Raw genomic sequence first — 21,818 nt, 5'->3', positions numbered from 1 at the left:
TCTTTGGAATGAACGGGTAAATTAATTAATGAATCAGTCAGTGGACAACAAATATATCCATAAGCAATCAACCATAAATATACATAAAGAGAATGAGTCCAGTTTTGTCTTCAACTTCTCAGTCAAGGTTTAAAGTGAACAAGTGGCTTCAAATCTGATCGGCAAACTGCTGCAAAACTGTGGAGGAACAGGCAAGGGGTTTATTGGCGTGAATGCTAGAAAATTGAACTGGGATTGTTTGCACCTCAATAATGCTCGAGATGGAAAATTGAACATAATTTCGACTCACTGATTCTCAAGAAGGGGAGAGAGTTAAAATAACTGCAAGTCGTGCACTGCACTGGGCTTTTGTGTGTCACTATATCACACAAACCAAGTTTTGCTTCTCCTCCTCTTCCTCCGTGTAGGCTTCATTTACGTTTGATGATAAAAATAATAAGGAGAGAACTCCATGACTCGATGCAGATTCGATTAAAGACCTACTTACTTTTAACAATAAACTTTTAGCGCTATAGCTCATTGCCGTGGCTGACTGCTAAAGAAAATCAACTTTAACCTGATCAACCGATGATTCTCCCTATCCCTCATTTCGGGGCTCATTTTGACAATGCTGTAAAAGCTATTTCATAGCCACTGTAAAAGTAGAGATCGATGGTGAGGGAGGATTGCCATCGGATCGTATCTCCTTTGGCCAACTCAAAAACCCAATTGATCTGCTGAAATCCAGGCTCAAAGGGAAGCACGAAAGCCTGCTCGCTCGCTTCTTTGGCCCGGCCACCGCTGCTGATAGACCCCTTTTAAAGTAATCACCCCCATTACCATCTATCATTGCATTTGTCAGGGGAGCATCATTTAACATCTGCTTTCATCTGTGCTGGGAGACCTGTGGAGAAGGCCTACTAACGGTCCACGCGGCTGGACCAGCCGGTCCGTGGGTCAGGACAGGAGGGAGAGACACTTCCCAGGGTGTCTTCATCAGAAAGGGTAACTCCTCTCCTCCGTTGAGGAACGACCTGCAGCTCGGATCTCACCGCCGGGGAAGGAAAACGAGAGCTCTGAAGGTATGGAGCCAGGCTCACAGTGTTTTTCATGGGGGTGTGCCACGGCTTGGCAGGAAGGTGCATTCGTGGAGAGAGCAGGCCAGGACTGAGCTACGGCGTAATGGCTGACCAAATGAGATTAGCATTGGCCACTGTTCCACAGACATCCTACCTCCACCAGTCCAATTGAATTAAAGCAGCAAACAAGACTTTATATCTTTATGACTGGGAGTGAGCCACAGTATTGAAAACACTGACAAGAGCCATTGTTGCATCCTAGGATTGTTTGTGTTCGTGTAGCTGTGTGCGTGTCGTGTCCCATCCTGCCGTGCACCGCTTTCTCGTTTTTAAATATACCTTCCCCGCTGTGAGAATTGATAGGTATTTAAATCTACACAAACAATTCAAAACGAGCATGTGATAAACTCATTTCAAATAAACTTGTTTTATTAAGTTACATATTGCAGCTATAAAAAAATAAACTATTAAAATTCTTATTAAAAACACAATGACAATAATTAAGGGAAATTAATTCAAGCATTTAATCATTGCCGGGAATTGCTCGGTGCTGTTGTTTTATGGAAGAAAAATAAATATATATATATATTTATTTAAACTTATTTAAGACTTAAACTTACACAACGTTTACACTTACCATCTGTCGTGGTGAAGAAGGAGCTGAGCTGCAAGGTGAACTCTCGAATTACCGGTCAATCTACGTTCCTACTCTCATCTATGGTGATGAGCTTTGGGTCATGACAAAAAAGGACATACGGATACAGGTGGTCGAAATGAGCTTAGAGATAGGGTGAGGAGCTCGGTCACTGGGGAGAAGTTTAGAGTAGAGCCGCTGCTTCTCTACATCGAGAGGGGTCAGCTGTTCAGGATGCCTTTCCGGGCACGTCCCACCGGGAGGGGCCCCCGGGAAAACCTATAGGACAGGCTGAAGGAATTCCCAGGCTGGCCTTGGGACGCCCCGGTATTCCCCCGGAAGACCTGGAGGAAGTATCTAGGGAGAGGGAAGTCTGGGCGTCTCTGCTTAGGGCCTGTTCACATATCGTGCCTTTTGCACGCTCAAGTTCGTTATTTTAAATGTAGGTGCGCGGTATGCGTGCTCATAATGGAAGCGACGCGGCTACGGTGTGACGCACTCGTTTTTACAAGCGCATCCGCGCCGCATCAAGATAAAACATCTCAACTTTTCAGAATGCTGCAAGCACAACGAGGTCATGTGACAAGAACCAGCAACAGCAACTATAGACGCCTCCAGAGCGCAACCGCCCTAGCGCTTTGGAAAAAGGAGAACTTAGGCGCTATATGTGAATGGCGCCTTATGGGCCTTTCACACAGGATGCGGAATGCGCTGCGCTATGAAACCCATTTATTTAAATGGCTTGTGCCGGGCGAAGATGTTTTGTTGCTGCATCAACCAAAGCGCAAGCACAGCAGAGCGCACCGTTGTTGTCCTCGTGCAAAATAGTTCCACTTTTGCCGCTGCACTCTGTGACGATTACTAGCGCGGCCAATAGAAAAGGGACATCCTCCAAACAAGCACGGAAATCAAAAAGGATGAACGGCAAGTAGTGTTTCGGAATTTTCTGAGCTGTACGATACAAGTTTGAGGTCGTATAGGGAAAAATAACTAACATTATTATACTGACGTATAGATCTCCCACTTGAAGTTTTTGAAAACTCTGCCTACTTTGCTCTGGCATAGCGCAGCGCTGCGCATTCCACGTCCTGAGTGAAAGGCCCATTAGACTGTTCTCTGATCTGGCCCCGGATAAGTGGAAGAGGATGGATGGACTTAAACTTATTTCAGTTAATTGTCAAGGCAACATTTAAATTTTTCCAGTACTAAAATATTTTTTTAAAACTAATTAAAGCTATATAAACTATTTCTAAAATACAAATGTTATTATAATTGTTTAAAAATTATTTTAAACTTTAATGAAAATATAAAATGAAAACCGCAAATATAAAAATAAAATAATAAACTGATAAACTTGTGATAAATAAATAATAAAAATAAAAAAACGCACTCTGATGCACTCTGTGCATTCCGGGCCTGCAGTGAATAACACAATCATCGGTGGCCGTGGCTCGGTACTGTTGTCTCTCTAACCTTTTCAGTCTTTCATAGTGGAGAAAAATGAAAGGCTCTCTTGCCAGCCTCCTGCCAATGCCAATTAGCCCAGGTCAGAGGTCACAACACTCAGTGGCTGTGATTCGCTCCATGCTAATAGCTTTAAAGATTATTGTCACATCCACATCTACAACTTTGCAGGTACAGTCAAATTAGATTTGTCAAGGGACAGGTCAAACTTGTAGACAATAGGGCCGTCATGGGAATTAGAGGAAAACATGTTCATCCTATTACAGTCAAAGTGAAAAGCGAAAAGTTAGTAGTACTTGAATATCAGAGAAACGCTGGAGGATTGCCTCAGAACAACATCACGTAAATACCATTTAGGAAGAAGATGTTCCGGGGATCTTGGTCCATTGGGTCTGATAATAAGATGTTGTGGGGTTACTGAGGTGAACTCTAGTGCAGGCATTTTAGAGCAGTATTAGCTTTCATATGTAACGTTCATAGCATGGGACCCACTACTGGTTAACAAGGGGCTGACTGCAAAGGAGGACCAAAAAAAAGTATTTTTATGAAAAAATTACTTTGTAGGAAAAATTTGTAAAAATTATTAAGAAGAAAATGGATATTCCTTGTTAGTATTATTAGAGGAGAAAATATTTTAATTAAGAGTTCTGTCATTTTCACTAATTCAGGAATAATCAGATTGTGAGAAGTACAAGTAGATTTAATACAGTTTTTTAACATAAAACAAAACATTTTATGTTAAAAAAAACTTTATTAAAAATTTAAAGAGTGACAGAGAAGTGTTCTTTTGCGTGGAAAATATCATTTTCTGACATAAAGGGATAGTTCACCCAAAAATAATTATAGCACTATGGCTATAAATATAAAGCTATATAGAAATATATATTATTATTATATGTGATTAAAAGCCTAAATTTGATCTGTTCATCATACAAAAGGATCATGTCTCAATTCATATGGAATAGTTTTACGATCTCATTATGAACTTTTTGAAGAGTGGTAGTTGCGTAGAGGGTCAATGGAGGGACAGAAAATGCTAAGATTTCATTAAAAATATCTTAATTTGTGTTTCGAAGATGAACGAAAGACTTATGGGTTTGGAACGAGACGAGGATGACAGCATATTCATTGTATGGGTGACTGAAAATTCTTTATTATACGTAAATACTGTAAAAGTCACCTTCATGTCATTTTAAACTTGTATGATTCTCTTTTTTTCCGTGGAACAAAATAATGTGTTTTAAGAAATTCTTTTCATTCAATGGAAGTCTATGGTAACCAAAACTGTTTGGTTCCCAGCATTATTCAAATGAGGTTGAGAAAATAATTCTTTTTGGGTGAATTATACTCTTATGTGCTTTTAGTAGCCCTGCGTTTATGTTAAATTATAACATTATGATCACATTGTTTTTTAATAAACATGTATTGCAGAACGTGTTTCTTTGCTTTTTCACAACCTAACTGAGCATTGAGTACATCCAATACAGTTCTGTATGTGTCAGAGAGGAAGAGCCCATCTCCATGTCCCTTTTGAAAAGACATGGACATTATGATAGAGCAGCAGCTTCCCTGTGTCACATGTGGGCGTTACGACGGAAAGGTCAATATTATTTTTCAAATATGGCACTCAGGAAGGGGAGCCAGAGGAGGAAAAGAGGGAGTGCTCTCGCTTGTCTTATTAACATTTATGAATAATTTAACCTGGCACGCCTGGCCATGGTCCAGACACATCATTTCTTAATTGCAATCAGAGGGAGGAAGTAGCTTGATGCACAATGATGTATGAATGACAGGCGGGGAGGAGCTGCCGCTTCTCCATCACACAACTTATCAAAAAAAATATCACTTTGACTTGTTATCGATCTGGTTCAGCGCATTTTTAAAGGATTTTGTCTTCATATAAACAACATTTAACAACAATTTAATATCAGGCGATGAAATGCAAGAGCAGTGGAAATGATATAAAGCTCTTTTTTTTCTCCTTTCAAATGCTCTTCTGGCAGCTAATAATGAGTGCGCTTAAGGGACTTCAGTAAATTTGCTGAACCTTCTCATCGTACTTGGCATGGTTGCTAATTTTTCAAAGGCAAACAGTTTTACAAAGCAAGTTAAGTCTTAGCCAAATTAATGGAGCTCCAGTGCAAACTTTAGATTTATGGAGGCCCGCTTTTCTTTCTAATCCCTTGTTATTGTGCGGCAATAACAAATGATGAAATAACTCTGACATGTCTGGCTGCTGTTTTTCAAAAGCAGCGTTTTCCTGAATTTCAAACGCCAAACCACTCAGAGAAGGAGCGGTCTGCATCTCGGAGATGAAAACGATAACATTTTAATTAACTCCGTCTACAGCCTTGTCCACTTCACCCAATCGAATGCTTGTTCGCATATGTAACAATTATAGGAAGATCATATTAACACAACAGAGACTGAGGATAACCCTTTCAGACGGTTTGTATCAGCGCCAATGAATGCGTTGTTTTGCAAAACAAATCAATTGGGACATAAGAGGAACCGTTCTAAACATCATTAGAATTACAATTTGTTCAGTGTCTGTGTTTAAACCTAAAGCTGCTCTTCAAGAAGCCTAAACAATCTGACAAACTGTAAACGAAGCTGCTTAAACTTTATTCAAATGAATTATGGCTCACAATTCTTTAAAAAGCATGTTTTTGGAGATAATTAGCTGATCTTTAGAAATCTATTTACACATAAACACGTCTTGTGATTTAATTACTAACATTAAACGACGGCAAATCTGCTTTATAAATAATTATTAGATGTTTGATTATTATTAATCACAGTTAGCAGTCACATAATTCATTTTACCAAGTTTCAAAATTTGCATTGTGAAAATGAGACTTCAACACGGTCAATTATTAATGTTCTTGCTTTAGTATTCATTTATTTATTGTCATTTAAATCAGAGATAACAAAATCACTAAACCATCTTTCTCAGTCAATCCCTCCATTTCACTTTTGATTGTTGTATCTTATGGGAAAAAAACAAAACGCATTGTGTTCGAAATAATGCAACTCTTTTGTGCCAGCACAATTATTCTAGCATAACTGGCTTGGGAATATAAAGCAATTATTTCTGCTGGCTAATTATTCGTTTTCATAATAAAGGTAATTTTTCACACAGCAATTATAAGTGGAATCGATGCTTTGAATGAGATGTCGCTCTTTGATTTCCTTTCTCTCCGGTCAGGTGGAGCGACAGTGTGCTTTAGCAAATGGGATTAACAGGCAGGCCCCTCTTGGGCACGTACGCCGTCGTCCTGGTAACCATTTTGATGCAGTCGATGATGGGGCACACGCTCAGGCAGAGAGTGCAGCCGGTGCAGCTGTCCATGATTACAGGAAGATGGGTCTCAGGGTCAAACTTAATAGCCTGCAAAAGAAGAGGAAGGGGAGGGAACAAAAAAAAAGCTATTACATTAGAGCAATTATCGACTCTCCATAGGAGGATTTCCCCACTCTTGGGAGAGCTTTTCATGGAGGTAAAAAAAAAAAAAAAAAGCAACAGCAATGACAGCAATGAGCACAACAGTGCCGCTCTTCAAGGGAACTGGCTGGGCTCCTTCATCGCGTACCGGCTTTATTCATTTCAGAGTCTTTATGGTTTCCAAACGAGGGGGCCAACGGCGGCGAATGAACTCTCCAATCGAGTGACCTCCAAGGACAACATTTAATCTGAAAACATTTGCTAGCGTACCATGTTTCAGCAAATGAAATCCAGTTGTAATTGCTTACCCATAAATGGCATATGCCATGATGTGTAAATATCTGATCTGTGCGTCTGTACCTGGTAGCCCGAGTCATTGCAGGTCATGTAGCATTTGCCACAGTTGATACACATCTCTGGATCGATGAGGGCCTGCACTTGTTCTGTGTTGTCCAGCTCCTGGTAGGCGCCAATATGCTTCAGCGCCCTGGCAATCACATCCTTTACAGGGAGGAGAGGCAGGGATTAAAACGGCAAGATAAACAGCCGTAACGTCTCAAAGAAACAGTTTGAATGGCAGCATTCCGTTCTTAAGTTAGCTTAATTAAATCTGCGCGGGAAGGAGCGGACTGGTTTTGATGTCTGACTGGTAGTTTGTGATCTCCATTTCCTATTAGAGATCCCTCGCAGCATAACCACCTCGAGGAATAAAGCCTTTTAATGTTCTGAGCAGCTTCACTGCGTGTGCTACAGTAGACAGCGTCAGATTACAGGAGGACAGCCTGCTGCTGGAAGTCTATGGTAACCAAAACTCCAAAACTGTTTGGTTCCCAGCATTATTCAAAATATCTTCTTTGTGATCCACATTTTGGATCCATCCAGTTTGGATGTTTGACTTGTACATCTTATATATATATATATATATATATATATATATTATTTAAATATGACATGTCTTAAATAATATGATACTCCCAGCGTAAGATACTGAAAAACAGCGGGACATGATGCCGCAGTCATATGACATATGCATGTGTACTTATGGCAACAATTACTAAATAAAAAATAAATAATCACTGAAGCTAATTAACACTACTGTTCAGGAGTTGTTGTTTTTTTAAGTATCTTATGCTCATCAAGGCTGTGTTTATTTAATCAAACAATTATAGTAAAAACAGTAGGGCTGCACGGTATTGAAGAAAAATGTGATATTCAAAATGCAATACGATAATGCTTTAAATGTGTAAAATCCACTTAAATTATATTTAAATAGATTAAAAAAACTGAAAATGATTAAACCAATATATATGTTTCACATTCTTCTTGGGAAAAGAATGCATTACTACAACTTCTGTAAGCAAACAGCAGTGTTTTAGCATTACATAAAAGGTAATGTCACAAATTTGACAATGTCATTTTAACATCAATGCAAAAAAAACAAAATAAATAATTTTAAAAACCAACTAAACTGAATAATTAAATGTAAAAATAAAAAAAACTGCTTAAATTATAAATTAATTAGAATTAAATATATGGTATGACTAATGTATGACTCATGTAACGTTGAACGTGACTGCCTTTGGGATTGCATGCAGTCTGAGCAACGCTATCTCACGACCAATTCGTACGAATTCGCATGAGTGATTAAAAGATGGCTAATTCGTACTAATTCATACGACCTCACTCGTTTTTGTCTAAACCCACGTGATGGGTAGGTTTAGGGGCGGGGTCAGGGGTAAGTCATTCGTACGAATTCATACGAGTTGGCCAACTCGTAAAATCTGTGCGAATTAGCAAAAATCGTACTAATTCGTACGAGTAAGGTCGTACAAATTGTTAAGAATTAGCCACCTCGTAAAATTCAAACGAATTGGTCTGAGAGGTGGTTTTCTGCGCACGCACTTTGGGTGTGTGTCAGTCAGTGCGAGTACCGCAAAACTCTACTTAACATTAAGCAAGTCACATGTAAGCGACAGTCAAGTGCCTAGTCAATTCTCTGCTAAAAGCGTCAACCGAAAACTTTAATTATTCACAAGTTTTTGAAGTAGCCTATTAAAATCATTCAGATATCGCAAGTCATTGAGCATATTGTGTTCATTTGCGAAATTTCTATAATTTTGATATATTGTGCAGCACTAAAAAACAGTAATACCATGATTTTTGTTTTTCAATTTTAAATGACTGTTTTCTATTTTCATATATTGTAAAATGTAATTTATTCCAGTGACGGTAAAGCTGAATTTTCAGCATCATCACTCCAGTCGTCAGTGTCACATGATCCTTCAGAAATCAATTATGCTAATATGCTCGAGAAAAAATTATTAGCATTATCGATGTTGAAACATTTGCACTGCTTAATTTTTCTGTGGATAGGTGAACAGTTTTTATAAAGCAAATACTAAATGTTGATATGACACTTACTTTCACGCTGGGGACGTGTCTTTTGGGGATGTTAACTCTAGCATCACTGGTCTCTATTATCACATTGTCACTGGCGTCTTTCAGGCTTTGCTTGTACTTCACCAAGGCTTGAGTCTTCGTCTGCAAGTATGGTCCAAAGCTGGGCAGACTCTTTTTGAGAGAAGGATGACAGTTGAAATAAGTTACATTTAATCAAAGGAAGTCTTAAAATATTTGAGAGATCAGTAGTTAATGTACTTTCAGGTAGTTTGAAAGATCACTTCATTTGTTCAGTTCTATGTTTGTCTAGATGTACATGAACTACTGATCTGTTCAGCATTCTATAATGTATGATAATGACGTTTTAATTAAAGTTATACCTAGACAAGTTTGAGATGGACGTCATGTGAATTCATATCCATATTTAAAACTCAGCTTTTTACACCAATCTAATCGAAAGTGTGCTAAAACATCCTTGCTATCACTTCCCACATCCATTTAGAACAAAAGTGGTTGTAGTGCTATCTTTGCCTCTGAGTCTCGCACACATGCCTGACCCTCCAGAGCAGAAGGGCTAAAGAGGCGATTCGTATTCACAGTCACACTCTCGTACCGATGCACCGAGCCTGAGAGGTGGCCATAAAAGTGCCTTGAGGCTTCGTTTCTACAAAGGCCATTCGACAGGAAACGCCGGCTTCACTGACGAGAAATCAAGTTTGCCACAAAATTAGCCATTCTTTTAATGGAGCCATAAAGAGAACCTGCAATGAATTGTTAGGAAATCGTATAATACTACCGGTAATTGCAAGGATTAGCTGGTCAAACTAATGGTTTGACACTAAAATGGTAATGAATGGTAATTTGAGGGAAATGGACTTATGGGTTGCTGATGGGCACCGCTTCCAATAACTGATATTTTCAGTTTTATAAATGCTCTTTCATGAAGAAGTCTTTTTTTGGAGTTTTTTGGATAATTATCATATTTATAATTTGAAACGTTCGAGCAAACACTGAATTGTCGTAATTACAGTTTCGTTTTGCATCTCTCTTCATGACCTCTCTGTAAAAGAACGGTTCGGTTGCTCAAGCATTTTAACAATCCCCTATTGCACCTTTCCCGCAACAAGTATTCCTTCCAACGCCTGCCACAAATCCATTCGTCCCAACGAGAGGACATTTAAATTGGTCTAGCATTTTCCCAGTCACACAATCTCCACAAAGCTGTCATCCACAACCCTTCATTTCCACCATGGCCAGATGGAAGAATCAAAACATGGCAGGAAAGGATCAATTATTAGTCGCGCACATCAAACTTCTTCAGAGTCTCTTGTTTTTCTTTTTGTTTTTTTTTTTGTTTTTTTTAAAGTAGCTTCCCAAAAGAGAGCGGAGGCCTTAGGTAAAGCAGAACCTATCAGATGAATCAGAGAAACAAACCTACGGTGTTGACTGCAGGACTAATGGCCAGCTTTGGGTGGGTGGGGGGGTGGTTAGGCTCATCCTCCATGTATTTATTTCCCTGTAGAGCTAACACTGGTGGCCCTGTTCTAATCCTGCATAAAAGCACTACTCTCTCGGGCACAGGCTGACAGTCTAATGAATCAAGCGCTCCAGCCCTGCAGCAGACAGTCTGAGGAACCCGCCGGCGGCTGGGGAGATAAACGTACACACACTGACTACACACAGACCTATTCTCATGCACGCAAAAACACACAGGCTATAAGAGATGTCATTAACAGAGCATTAGTCAAAATAAACAAAGAGATGATTGGCTCGCTTGTGAGACCTTGATTACATGGCGACTTTGAACGCTACTTTATTTTTAACGTGCGGACAGTTTACTATTCAAATAAACAGCCTTCAATTGTATACCATAAAAATATGAAATTTGTATATATTATTTTAATTTATTTTTTGACAGTGATGGACAAGAGCAGACAGGAAATGATGGGGGAGATCACAAACACAAGCTAAACTTGAATGATCACCACAGTTCAATGACTAAGCCACATATAAAATATTATTACATTAAAAGTGCAACATATAGGCACCATATTGATTATCGTCTGATATTAAAGAGTTTTTTTAATTTATCTGTTTCAGATGATACAGGGTTTTTAATTGTGCATGTGCATATACTATGTTTCCCTTTAGATTTCCTTAATAGGATCATATGATGCTTTTTAATGTTTAGTGTGTAATGTACAGTATATGTTTGTGGATGTCGTTGCATCATTGGAAGCACTGTGTGTTTGGATGTGAAAGCAAAACCACTTTGTTTGGCCTTCTGAAAACTGATACAATTTATTTATAAAGTTGTTCCTGAGCAGTAGAACCCAAGGTTTGCTTGTGCACAGCGCATTTTACAGAGGACAGCTTCTTGTATCCAGGAGGTACAACACTGGCTATAGACCATTTCACAAAATGTAAACAACACTGGTCCAGAAACACTTCCTGTTTCAGTTTGTAACTGTTTTCTTTATTTCACATGTAAAGAAAACATCTTAAAGATGTTTGTTTAACTTTTTGATTCAGTTTTAAATGTTCTGTTGGTTGTATCCTAGCTTTTATGGAGTGTTAAAAAGCTGAAACAGGAAGTGCTTCCGGACCAGTGTTGTTTACATCTTGTGAAATGGTCTATATACAAAGACTACTTACTACTGTGAAATGTTCTGCTCAAGTCGTGTTTGAAAAAGTTGGTTCCGATCGATTGGCTTGACCATCCACATTTTCAGAGTCCAACTTGACTCAAACTGATACGGTAAAAACCGACGACATTAACTGTGTGTTTAATTGCAAAACAAGCCTTGGAAGCTGAAGCTCATGATTATAATAACAGGCTTTACATTTCCAACACACGCTTGGCCAATCACAACAGACTGGGTCAGCTGACCAATCAGAGCACTCTGAGCTTTTCGGAAGGAGGGGATTGTAGAAATCAGCACGTTTCAGACAGACTGGGAATCGAGGTACATGTACTGTACTACAATAATGTATTGTACAGTTTGTGATCAAACAAAATAATGAACTATTAAAATAGCATCATATGACCCCTTTCTCCTACATTTTTTATTAAACTAACCAATTAAAATTAAAATTTTTGTAAAAAAGTTAAATTTTATCAAAAAACTAATTTTTTTTATACTGTTAAAATTATAATGTGATGCCTAAATTTACTTGAAGCATTTATAACAATTGATTTTTTTAATTTTGTACTTTATTCATTTGATATCGGCCATTTAAAGACGTGAAAACTATTCATTAATAGTCATGAATTGTTCAATAACTTTATAACTAACAAATAAACCACTGTCGTCCACTCAATCTGACTGATCGGAAAAGTACGACGCGTGGAGCTAAAAAAAATGGTTGTCTCGTTTGATGTAAGGCTTGTCTTTTTTTTTTAATAGGCAATTAAAAATGTTCGTTTATCGGCTAAATTTGAGCTCATGTTGGTCCACAAGTTAAACGTATAACACATTGCCCCTCAGATTTACAAAGAGTATTTCTGTCAAAGTGTTTTTCATATGCTTTTACAAACTTGAGTTGAAATAATTTTCTGTAGCTACTAATCAACATGCCACAGATGCTGTCCATTCAGTTTTAAACACCATTTCTTCAATGACACTATATAAAATACTTCATTTCAGTTTTCTATTTAGCCTAAAAACAGCAAATCTGCTGTTCCAAAACGACACAAGAACTTTCAACAGAACACACATCTATTCTAATACACAGCCCACACAGACACAGGTGCCATGAAACAGAACCAACAACACTCGATCACGCCTCACTGAATCTCACCAAAAGCACACACAAAGCAACTGACCACCATTTTGCCTCCAGCAGTCTTGTGAGTAAGTAGTGGGTATTTAAATGGAAACCAGCGGAAATCCCCTACGCCTATTATAACTTCATGTCTTCCAGACACACAAACTGCAGTCTGCCCAACTCACAGCAACCCATTCAGACCTATTAGATGAGCTCTTCCTCTCTCTCTCGCTCACTCTTTCTCTGTTTTCTGTTTAGCGACGAGTCAAGGCGTATCTGCTTTATGCTAATTCACTCTTAGATCATTCAAAGGATTCAAAGGAGAGTCTACAAAGCAATACACTTAACAATGAAAAAGAAATATAATGATAGGACTTTTCACAAAGAATGTTTTTCCTTTTACAAAGAAACACTGAAAGAAAAAGAAAATGCCATTTGCTTTGGGCGTCTGCTAAACAGACAGGTTGAATACTTGCATATAAAAGCAAGCGCACTAAATAACAGTTATTCAAACGTGTTAGTGGAAAAGGAATCTTTCCTTTTTATTTCTTTCTATTGATGGAGGTTTTTTTTTTTTTTTTTGCTGGTCCACTCCACGAGGAGTGCTGTTTTAATGAGAGGAGCTACACGCACTGCCAAATCTCATGTCCCGGGCAACCAGAAAGCCTCTGCTAATTAGATGCAGAGCTTTCCAAAACACAGGGCTTGTCAATTCTCCCATCTCCCCTCTGGATTATAAATCAAGAGTGCAGTGGAGGAAGGAGCGCGCATTATGTCAGTGTGGGCTGAGTGATTTAAATTATCCGAGAATTAGAATGGAAGCCCGGCCTCCTATGTTCTGTAGCATTACGCAGGGGATTCGGCGAGAGGAGCGTTAAGCTTTATCCTTGCCTTGTAATGGCCGCTAATCACACTTTAAGAGCCAAACAGACCTATGCTACGCAAAGCATATCTCAGTAGGACATCAGTTGAATCATAATTGTTGTCTAGATGTGACTCCCTAATTCTTACACTTATGAATCCTACATCATATTTGATATGTACATTTCTAAGGCCTCTAAATGATCAATATAATCAAAACTTTTGCACTGCTAACAATTGCACACCATTTACTGCATGCCTTTTATTTTCTGATTAATAGTTTATACTTTTTTAGTAAAAGTAATTTTTAGTAAAATTAAAAGTCGTTTATTATAATTGTAAAAACGTCCCCTGTCAAGTCGTGGGACGTGCCTTTTTTGCTATGAAAAGTAAATGTAAGAATAAGTGTTAAACAATTACTGGACTGAAGCAACTTGAGTTGACTTGATTTTTTCAATCATCATTATATTGCTTTGCATTATATGTTTTGTCCCATACAATTAAACTAAAATAACTTTGATAATAAAACTAAGCATTTAAATATATTATTAAGACATAGGAAATAAACTTTATAAAAGTTTTATGTAAGTACTCTGCTATAGATACTCATGATCTCTACATTAGAAGCTATCAGATCTTTGTTTTTGGCCATTTAATATATTAGAAACTGCAAATTTTAGGCCTCTGAATGAAATTTTCTTCCTCGAGTATGAGCTCCATATTCTCCTAGATCACAATTTTAATGAGCCATAAAAGTCTGATATGATATGTCAAATATGATACTCAACAAACAACCCATATGCAAACTTTAAAAAAATATATATATTTTTTTATCTAAATGTTAAATAAACTGTTCCATTATTTCACACGTCAGGCTTTATAAGTTTTACACTTTTACGCTATTTTTTAAACACCAAACAAAGTAGCTTATAATCAGTTTAACTTCATTATTTAAAGTTTGGCTTTTTTTTAATCCAATAGTGCGTTTTCAATTTACAGGATCCTCTTATGTAGTGGCACTAAATAATACAGAATAAAACAACAAAACATTAATCCCACAAGCTCATTTTAATTTAAGGAGCTCAGTGCTGATATCATGGTGGGCATTGATCTCTGCACTTTAATTGGCTTCAGGCAGTGAATTTGCTCTTGTATGGCACAAAGAAATAAAGTATTAGTCAAGACCACACATCTCTTTTTGTGTCTCCTCTCATTAGGCTGCACAGATAATGGACACCTTTTGCCAGTGTCCTCACTCCATTTCTGAACAACAGCAAACATTCTGCTTTACATGTTATACGTTTTCTTCTTAAGGAATACAGAGTTCCTTTAAATTAAACATGTAACAACTCTCTAAAGCAAACCAGAACTTGTGTGACCAGCATGATTTGGACCATTATAAAGACACACAAATGACTATATATCAGACAAAACACACATAAACACCAATCCTCTCAATATGGGCCAAAATTTCTAAGGAATGCTTTCAGCACCTTAAAGGAGAATTAAGGCAGTTCTGAAGGCAAAAGAGGGTCGCCTTCTTTGCATAAATGATGCAATAGATAATATCTTTTAGCTATGTCGTCTATTTTGCACAATTACAAGGTTTATCATCCTTATCTTTAAAAATGTTTAAAAAAAAAACAAAATTGACAAAATGATGATCTTTCAATGTTTTTAAATCAAAGCAAATAAAAGTGTCTAAACACCCAAACCTGTATGCTTGTTTCCGGACCGAGCTCTACAGACACCCTGTTGGAACGAGAGATATTTATACCCTCATGTTTTTTTAAAATCATGTCGTAGTCGAAGAATAGCACTTATCAGTTCACAGTGTTTCCCCCCTCCATCACTTTTAACAGAAGCACAAAGCTTTTTATGGTGAGAGAAACATTTGCATATGTTTGTGTGCTTTCGTTTTTATGCTGAGTGAATACGGTGTAGTGATGGGGGAAAATATCTTTTTTTGTGCAACTATGAAATTTCAATGGAGGGCTGAGTTTGGCTGAGACCAAGAGAGAGAGACAAACATAATCACAATTCGAATAATTTAGTGATATTAAAAATAAATATATGGTAATTCCAGTCGAAAAGCACACCAGCTTTGATTATCTAACATTTCAACACCCTCACATTGTTGTGCTCTCTGTGTGTAATGTAATTCACAACTAAAGCCCAGAATAAAATAAAAAACTCTCTTCGTTGATATCGATCACAGAAGTATTTGTTAAATTCGTACAAAAGTAGATGGGTTTCACACCACTTTTGACAGCACAGCACAGCTGAGGGCCACCATTGGTCAAACGGTCACGGGGTCACTAACTGGCCTTAGGAAGCCTGGGGCTTCTTTCACGCCAAGCAGAGGAAAGTAAATTACACTCAATCCTTTTAGCACCACCCTCATGGCTATGTTACGAACACCCACAACCTTAAACATCCTTCATGACTCAATAAAGCATTATCTCCACACCAGGCGGATTTTGCCTGTTTAATTGCAACACAAATCACTAAAGGTTAACCTGAAAAAGAGTTCGGTTTTCTAAAACGAGCCTTAGGCAACCAGCCACAGAGATGCTCACCTTTCCGACGAGCTCCTCCACGCGGGGGACGGGTTTGCCCTTCTGGTGGCGTATGGTGGGAGGAGACTGTCCATCCCAATCGTGCAGCTCCTCTATGCTTTTTAGATACAGCAGCGCCTTCAGGCCTAAACAGTAGTCCTCAATCACGGTGAAGTCCTGGTTCTGCACAGCACTGCACACCTGTTAAATATGCACAGATAAACAGACCTCAAGCCCGAGACTTAGTGAAACACCAGTGATTACACTATCCATATCATCTTTTCTAAAAAGCAGTGTGTATTCAATGGCTCAATGCAACAAAATAGAAAGAAAGCTGATTGTGTGGTTTCAGAGCAATAAGGCAGTTTCATTTAATTTAAGTTATTTACTGATAATCATCCTCTCTGCTGAAGCTCTGAAATCTCATTCACGTTCACATTCAAAAAATGGGCAAACCTATGAGCTACACAGCCAGAAACAGCTCAAACTCTATTTAATTCTACTGTTTAAGAATAATAGCACCTTTTCGGTTCACTGTTTCTGAACATTTAATAGGTATTGAAAAGTTTGGGGGTCAGAAATAATTTAAAGAAGTTAACACTTTTTTTCAGCGAGAGAATCCACAAAAGATTTGTATTTCTTTTGAACTTTCTATTCATCAGACAATCCTAAATTGTGTCAATAATGGTGACGAAATGGTGATGAAATCTTTCTTATCATATTAGAATGATTTATCATAATTTTTCATAATATGTTACAATATTACTGTTTTAGGGCTGGGTAATAAATATCGATTTCTCGATATTAATCGATTCTCATTTTTACGAAACGATATCGATTCTTAAATCTCAAGAATCGATTAGTCATCCTGTTTCATTTGAATGAATGGAACATTGTATCGCAGCTGCGCGCATCCAAAAACTCACAATAATCGTTGTCTTTTGTTAGTATTGATATGAAACAAAGTCTAAATTTTTCAAATTACGTCCATTTTCTTTAGAAATTCAAAAACATAAATAGCGTGTTGGCGCTGTGGTTAAACGATAGAGTACAACTTATCGAAATCCGTATCATCATGTCACATTGATTCGCTCAATCAGCGTTTCAACCGTGGAAAGACGTCAGTTAAACAGCTTGTAATCAATGTCATGTATTGTCATATTTACCTCAGAAAACCCACATAAACTCGTTAGTCAGCTAGAAAAAATAACTCTAAATATATACACCATATTACATATGCATTATAATCTTAATGTTCTTCAATATTTAATGCATATTTGAATAAATCTGGCAAGTTTTTGACAGCCAGCATTTAAATGTTTATATTTCATATGATATTCTTATTATAAAAATAAATAAAAGTGTAATTTAAGTGTTTGTATAGCTACAAAACAGTTAATTATTACCTTCATATTAGGTTAATGAAGCCTAGTAGGCTACAACTAGACTCCCATAGTTTACAGCATTAGTTAAGAGATTTCATTTCCTTGTGAAAATTTGCCATTTATTGTAACTGATATCCAAAATAATCAATATTGAATCGAATCGGAATCGAATCGAATTGCAAGCTTGTGAATCGAAATCGAATCGAATTGTGAAATTTGTGTCAATACCCAGCCCTAGTTGTTACTGTATTTTAGAATAGCCTTGACAAACATAAGAGTTTCCTTTCAAAAACATTAGAAATTCTCACTGACCTCAAACGTTTTAACTGTAGTGTATGTCAGTCTGACATCAGGAAGTTGTGGAAGAATGAGTCATTTCATTTTGAAAGTTCATAATCCATTTTTTTCTCTCTCTCTCAAAAGATCAAGGAAATTTGTATTCCCCATAATATGACCTCTTCAATAATGAGATAAAGTCTGCCAGACAGACTCAAGTTAAGCAGACACAGAGACTATCCAAGATTTATCTTCTCCATCATAGAGAGGGCGTTTAACCCCTCACCTCAAATATCATCTAAACATTTCCCAACAGAAAAGTAGTTTGCATCATTCGTTCTTCACTGATAAAATCCAAGGCCATCAGACAAAGCGCAGCTGACACTCGTCCTTTTGGAGTAGATTCTAACTCTCCATCTCCTATTAAAAATTAAAATGTCCATTTTTCCACTCATCAGCCCAACTAATACTAATCAGGTCACATCACATATGAATTCTTTAAGGGTCTTTTTTTATCCATTACACACTAACTTGCTAAAAACAGTTTTAAACTCCTAATTACTAGACATCTTGAACATTGTTAATCAGTTCCTCCAAGGATTTTTCCACATAATTTAAAGACAGCAATTGTTAAGCCTCTGGTGAAGCAAAGTGATTCTCCTCCAATCTTCTATTTCTTGAAAACATAGTATTATTACTGCTCAATAACTCTCTCAAGATTAATAATCCTAATGAGACATTCCAGTCTAGTCTCACCATGGACCTAAAATTAACAGATCTGCAAGTAATAAGGTCTTTCGGTCAATCTTAGATCTTTAAGATCTCAGTGCATCTTTAAAACTTTGGTTCATAAGATTGTGCTTCATTGACCAACTTATCAGTTTCAGTCCTAGACTATCCTATTTAAGTGACAGGGAAAAGGATTTTACACTGGGTGCATTGACACCTTTAAATATGTTGTGGTGTTCCCCATGGATCAGTTATAAGTCCTTTTTTTATTTAAACATTATATGCACCCATTAGCTGGTGTATATGCACCCATTATGCAGATGATTACAACTTTTATTTTGTTTTGTTTTTTACTTGCACCAGAAAGCCCACAAAGCAATGAACACATTGCTGGACTGCAAAGATACTTTAAAAGTTATAAGTGAAGATTAGCCCTTTCTGAACCTAAAGTAAATATAGTTTTTACTGTGCCGTGCCATACACTAATTGTCTCTAAATCGTGATAGCAATGTTTGTAAAACAGCATTATCACTTTCACAACATGTCTTTCCCCTATTGACAGTGAGAATCTCATCTTTTGTCACATCAAACCTTCACCATTGCAATAGTGTTTTGGCTGGCTCATATAAAAGCTCCAACAAACACTTATAAAGAGTTCAGAAAGCAGCTGTATGAACGCTGACTCATACTAGACTGAGGAATCACATTACTCCAGTGATTAAATCTCTTTACTGTTACTTGTGTTGATTTCAAGATCCTTTTAAAGGGACCAAATCAAATTTTCTGAGCTTTTAACAGAGGTATGTGTGTTGAACGCCATTGAAGACAATGTTAGCATCTGTTAGATTTAATAGTAGAGTTAAAATGGTTAAATTTGAGGGGTTTTTTTGTCTTCTGAGTGATCTGAGATTAATTAGATTAAAAAATGGCTTTAAAAAAATGAAAGCAATGTTCATAGAGTAACTCTCTCTATTCAGTTGTTAATAGGCAGATAAACCCTAGCATTCATCTTTCTGGAGTCACCCTGGAAGACATGCTGAAGTGCTCCACGAATTGCCGTATTAAAAATATTACTGTACTTCTGAATCTGGGTATTTTCTGCATCTTTACTAGGTTGAATATACTTTAATATTATTGACAAAGTAATAACAATACCACAACAAATAGAATTGCAGCAATGTTTATGAGATCCTTATAGATAATTACCTCATTTATATAATATATATTTATGTTTATAGTAATATATTTATAGATAAATTATTAGATTTATTTTTTTATATTTATTAGACTTATTCCATCAATACTTGTACACTGCTCACACAGAACATTATGTGAAAAAGATGCAAGTTATCAACACAACGTATTCCTCAAACAGAACACCAAACCTGCTGACAACACCAGAGGAAATGATGTACAAAAACGAAAGACATAGTAAAAACGGTAGTAACTTACATGAATTATTCATGCCACATTGGAACATCTTAAAATATCATCAAATTGTGAACTGGATATTTAATGAAGAAAAATAATAATAAACGAATGAGAAAAAGCTTGATCATCATGAGTACCATGGAGAAATACATGCAGAGCCTCTTGAGTCTAAGAGAATTTAACGTTGTTCACCGGGGCAGCTCACTGGACTAATGCAATCCATGCAGGAAATGGAGCTATACGATATGTTCCAGTAACCCGCTGGTGACACCGATTCAACTGTAGTGTAGTGAGGACTTGGCTAGTTTACAACTCCTATTACTACGAGCCAGCACTCTGCTATTACATGTGGGTGTGATTAAAATGTTTTAATTCCAGTCTTTTCCCCCCAGAACTCCCAGGCACTTGTAAAACGTTATTTCAGCACATAATGAGTGTTTTGATTTATTTATTTAAAAAAAGATTTCGGAGGCTGTGGCATCATGTTGAGATAATGGGTTTATTTGCACTAACAACTTGTTCAGAGCCATGTTGTAAATTGCAATTTGCTTTGAGATTGTTGCTGCTCCTCGGCTGTAGCAGCTCTGTGTGAGTGTAGCCATTTCTAGACTCCTTATTAACGATTGATTAGGACAGACTACTTAATGCACATGTTTAAACTCAGGCGTTAAGCATGCATATCTTATAAAACAAAAATAATGTGTTTTTTACCCAAGCTACTCGGTTCTACAAATGAGGACATTATCAGGCTGAGGCATGGTATAGCTTAGCCCTAATGGTTTAAAGTCTGATAAATAAAAGGTTGCAAGCTCCAGTCTTACATTCACTGGTTGAGTTGATGGTAGTTGGTGATGAATGTAAGTGGTTACCTGCAGGACAGATGCTCCAGCATGAAGAAACTGTAATCCAGACTCTGCTGAGTCAATGCCACCGGTAGCCAAGATTGGGAAACCAGGAAGTGCTCTTGCTATAGCTGACACCGCGCGCAGGGCTATGGGACGAATTGCATTGCCTATCCAAATTAAGAACAGAAAAAAAAAACATTTAATTGTAAAACAGTAATTATATAAAATGAGTTCAAACATATTACAAATTCAACATTTACTATCATTCAAAACTTGCAAATAATGTCACTGAGAACATCATTTTGAAAGAAATTCACACTTTTATTTAGCAAGGACACATACGAATTATATACATTTGCATTAAAGAAATTGGAATGATTTCTGAAAGATCACGTGACCATGTGAATTCAGCTTTGCCATCACAGGAATGAAAATATTTCTTATTTTTATAAGCTCAAATGCTCTGTTCTGTGACGCGCGTTCGTGACTCTCCTGTTCGAACTCGTTTATCAAAATGAACGAATATTTTTTCGTGTCATTTGGTTCTTTCAACGAACAAAATGACTCAGGAAAAGATTTGTTCATTTTGATGAACGAGTTCGAACAAGAGAGTCACGAACAGAGTCATGTTCAGAGTCATGTCATGAACATCAGAGTCATGAACTCAGAGTCATGAACAGAGCATCACATAACAGAGCAAGCGACCATTTAAGCTTATAAAACTTAAACTTTGCTATTCATTTATTAAATGAGCGATCGTTTCTCTTGATAAGGCCCTTATTCATCGTGTGGAATCGTTTAAAGCCCTTTGAACAGTTTGCACTGAAACTGTCTTTTGGACCTTGAACCGTTTGGTTCCCAATGAAGTCCATTATATGGAGAAAAATCCGGGAATGTTTTCATCAAAAACCTTCATTTCTTTTCGACTGAAGAAAGAAAGACATGGACATCTTGGATGACATGA

The 21,818-nt window shown here is 37.2% G+C and overlaps 1 protein-coding gene across 5 annotated transcripts in view; it reads right to left on the bottom strand.

Annotated features, from left to right (window-relative positions):
- Positions 1–6,029: 6,029 nt before the first annotated feature.
- Positions 6,030–21,818, bottom strand: part of dpydb (dihydropyrimidine dehydrogenase b) — a 113,725-nt gene continuing 97,936 nt past the window's right edge. For all 5 annotated transcript variants that reach the window (XM_089131357.1, XM_089131358.1, XM_089131359.1 and 2 more), the window contains 5 exons: positions 20,879–21,021; positions 16,210–16,389; positions 9,023–9,172; positions 6,962–7,102; positions 6,030–6,547 (listed from right to left, as the gene is read on the bottom strand). In XM_089131357.1, the coding sequence (XP_088987483.1) occupies positions 6,383–6,547; positions 6,962–7,102; positions 9,023–9,172; positions 16,210–16,389; positions 20,879–21,021 (779 nt within the window). In that variant the 3' untranslated portion in view covers positions 6,030–6,382. The remainder of the gene's footprint in view (positions 6,548–6,961; positions 7,103–9,022; positions 9,173–16,209; positions 16,390–20,878; positions 21,022–21,818) is intronic.

The sequence above is a fragment of the Pimephales promelas genome, chromosome 5 (genome assembly GCF_988280905.1).
Source record: "Pimephales promelas chromosome 5, fPimPro1.hap1.1, whole genome shotgun sequence".
NCBI lineage: Eukaryota > Metazoa > Chordata > Actinopteri > Cypriniformes > Leuciscidae > Pimephales > Pimephales promelas.
Note: the sequence above shows the minus strand (reverse complement) of the source record. Positions and strands in the feature narration are given on the sequence as shown.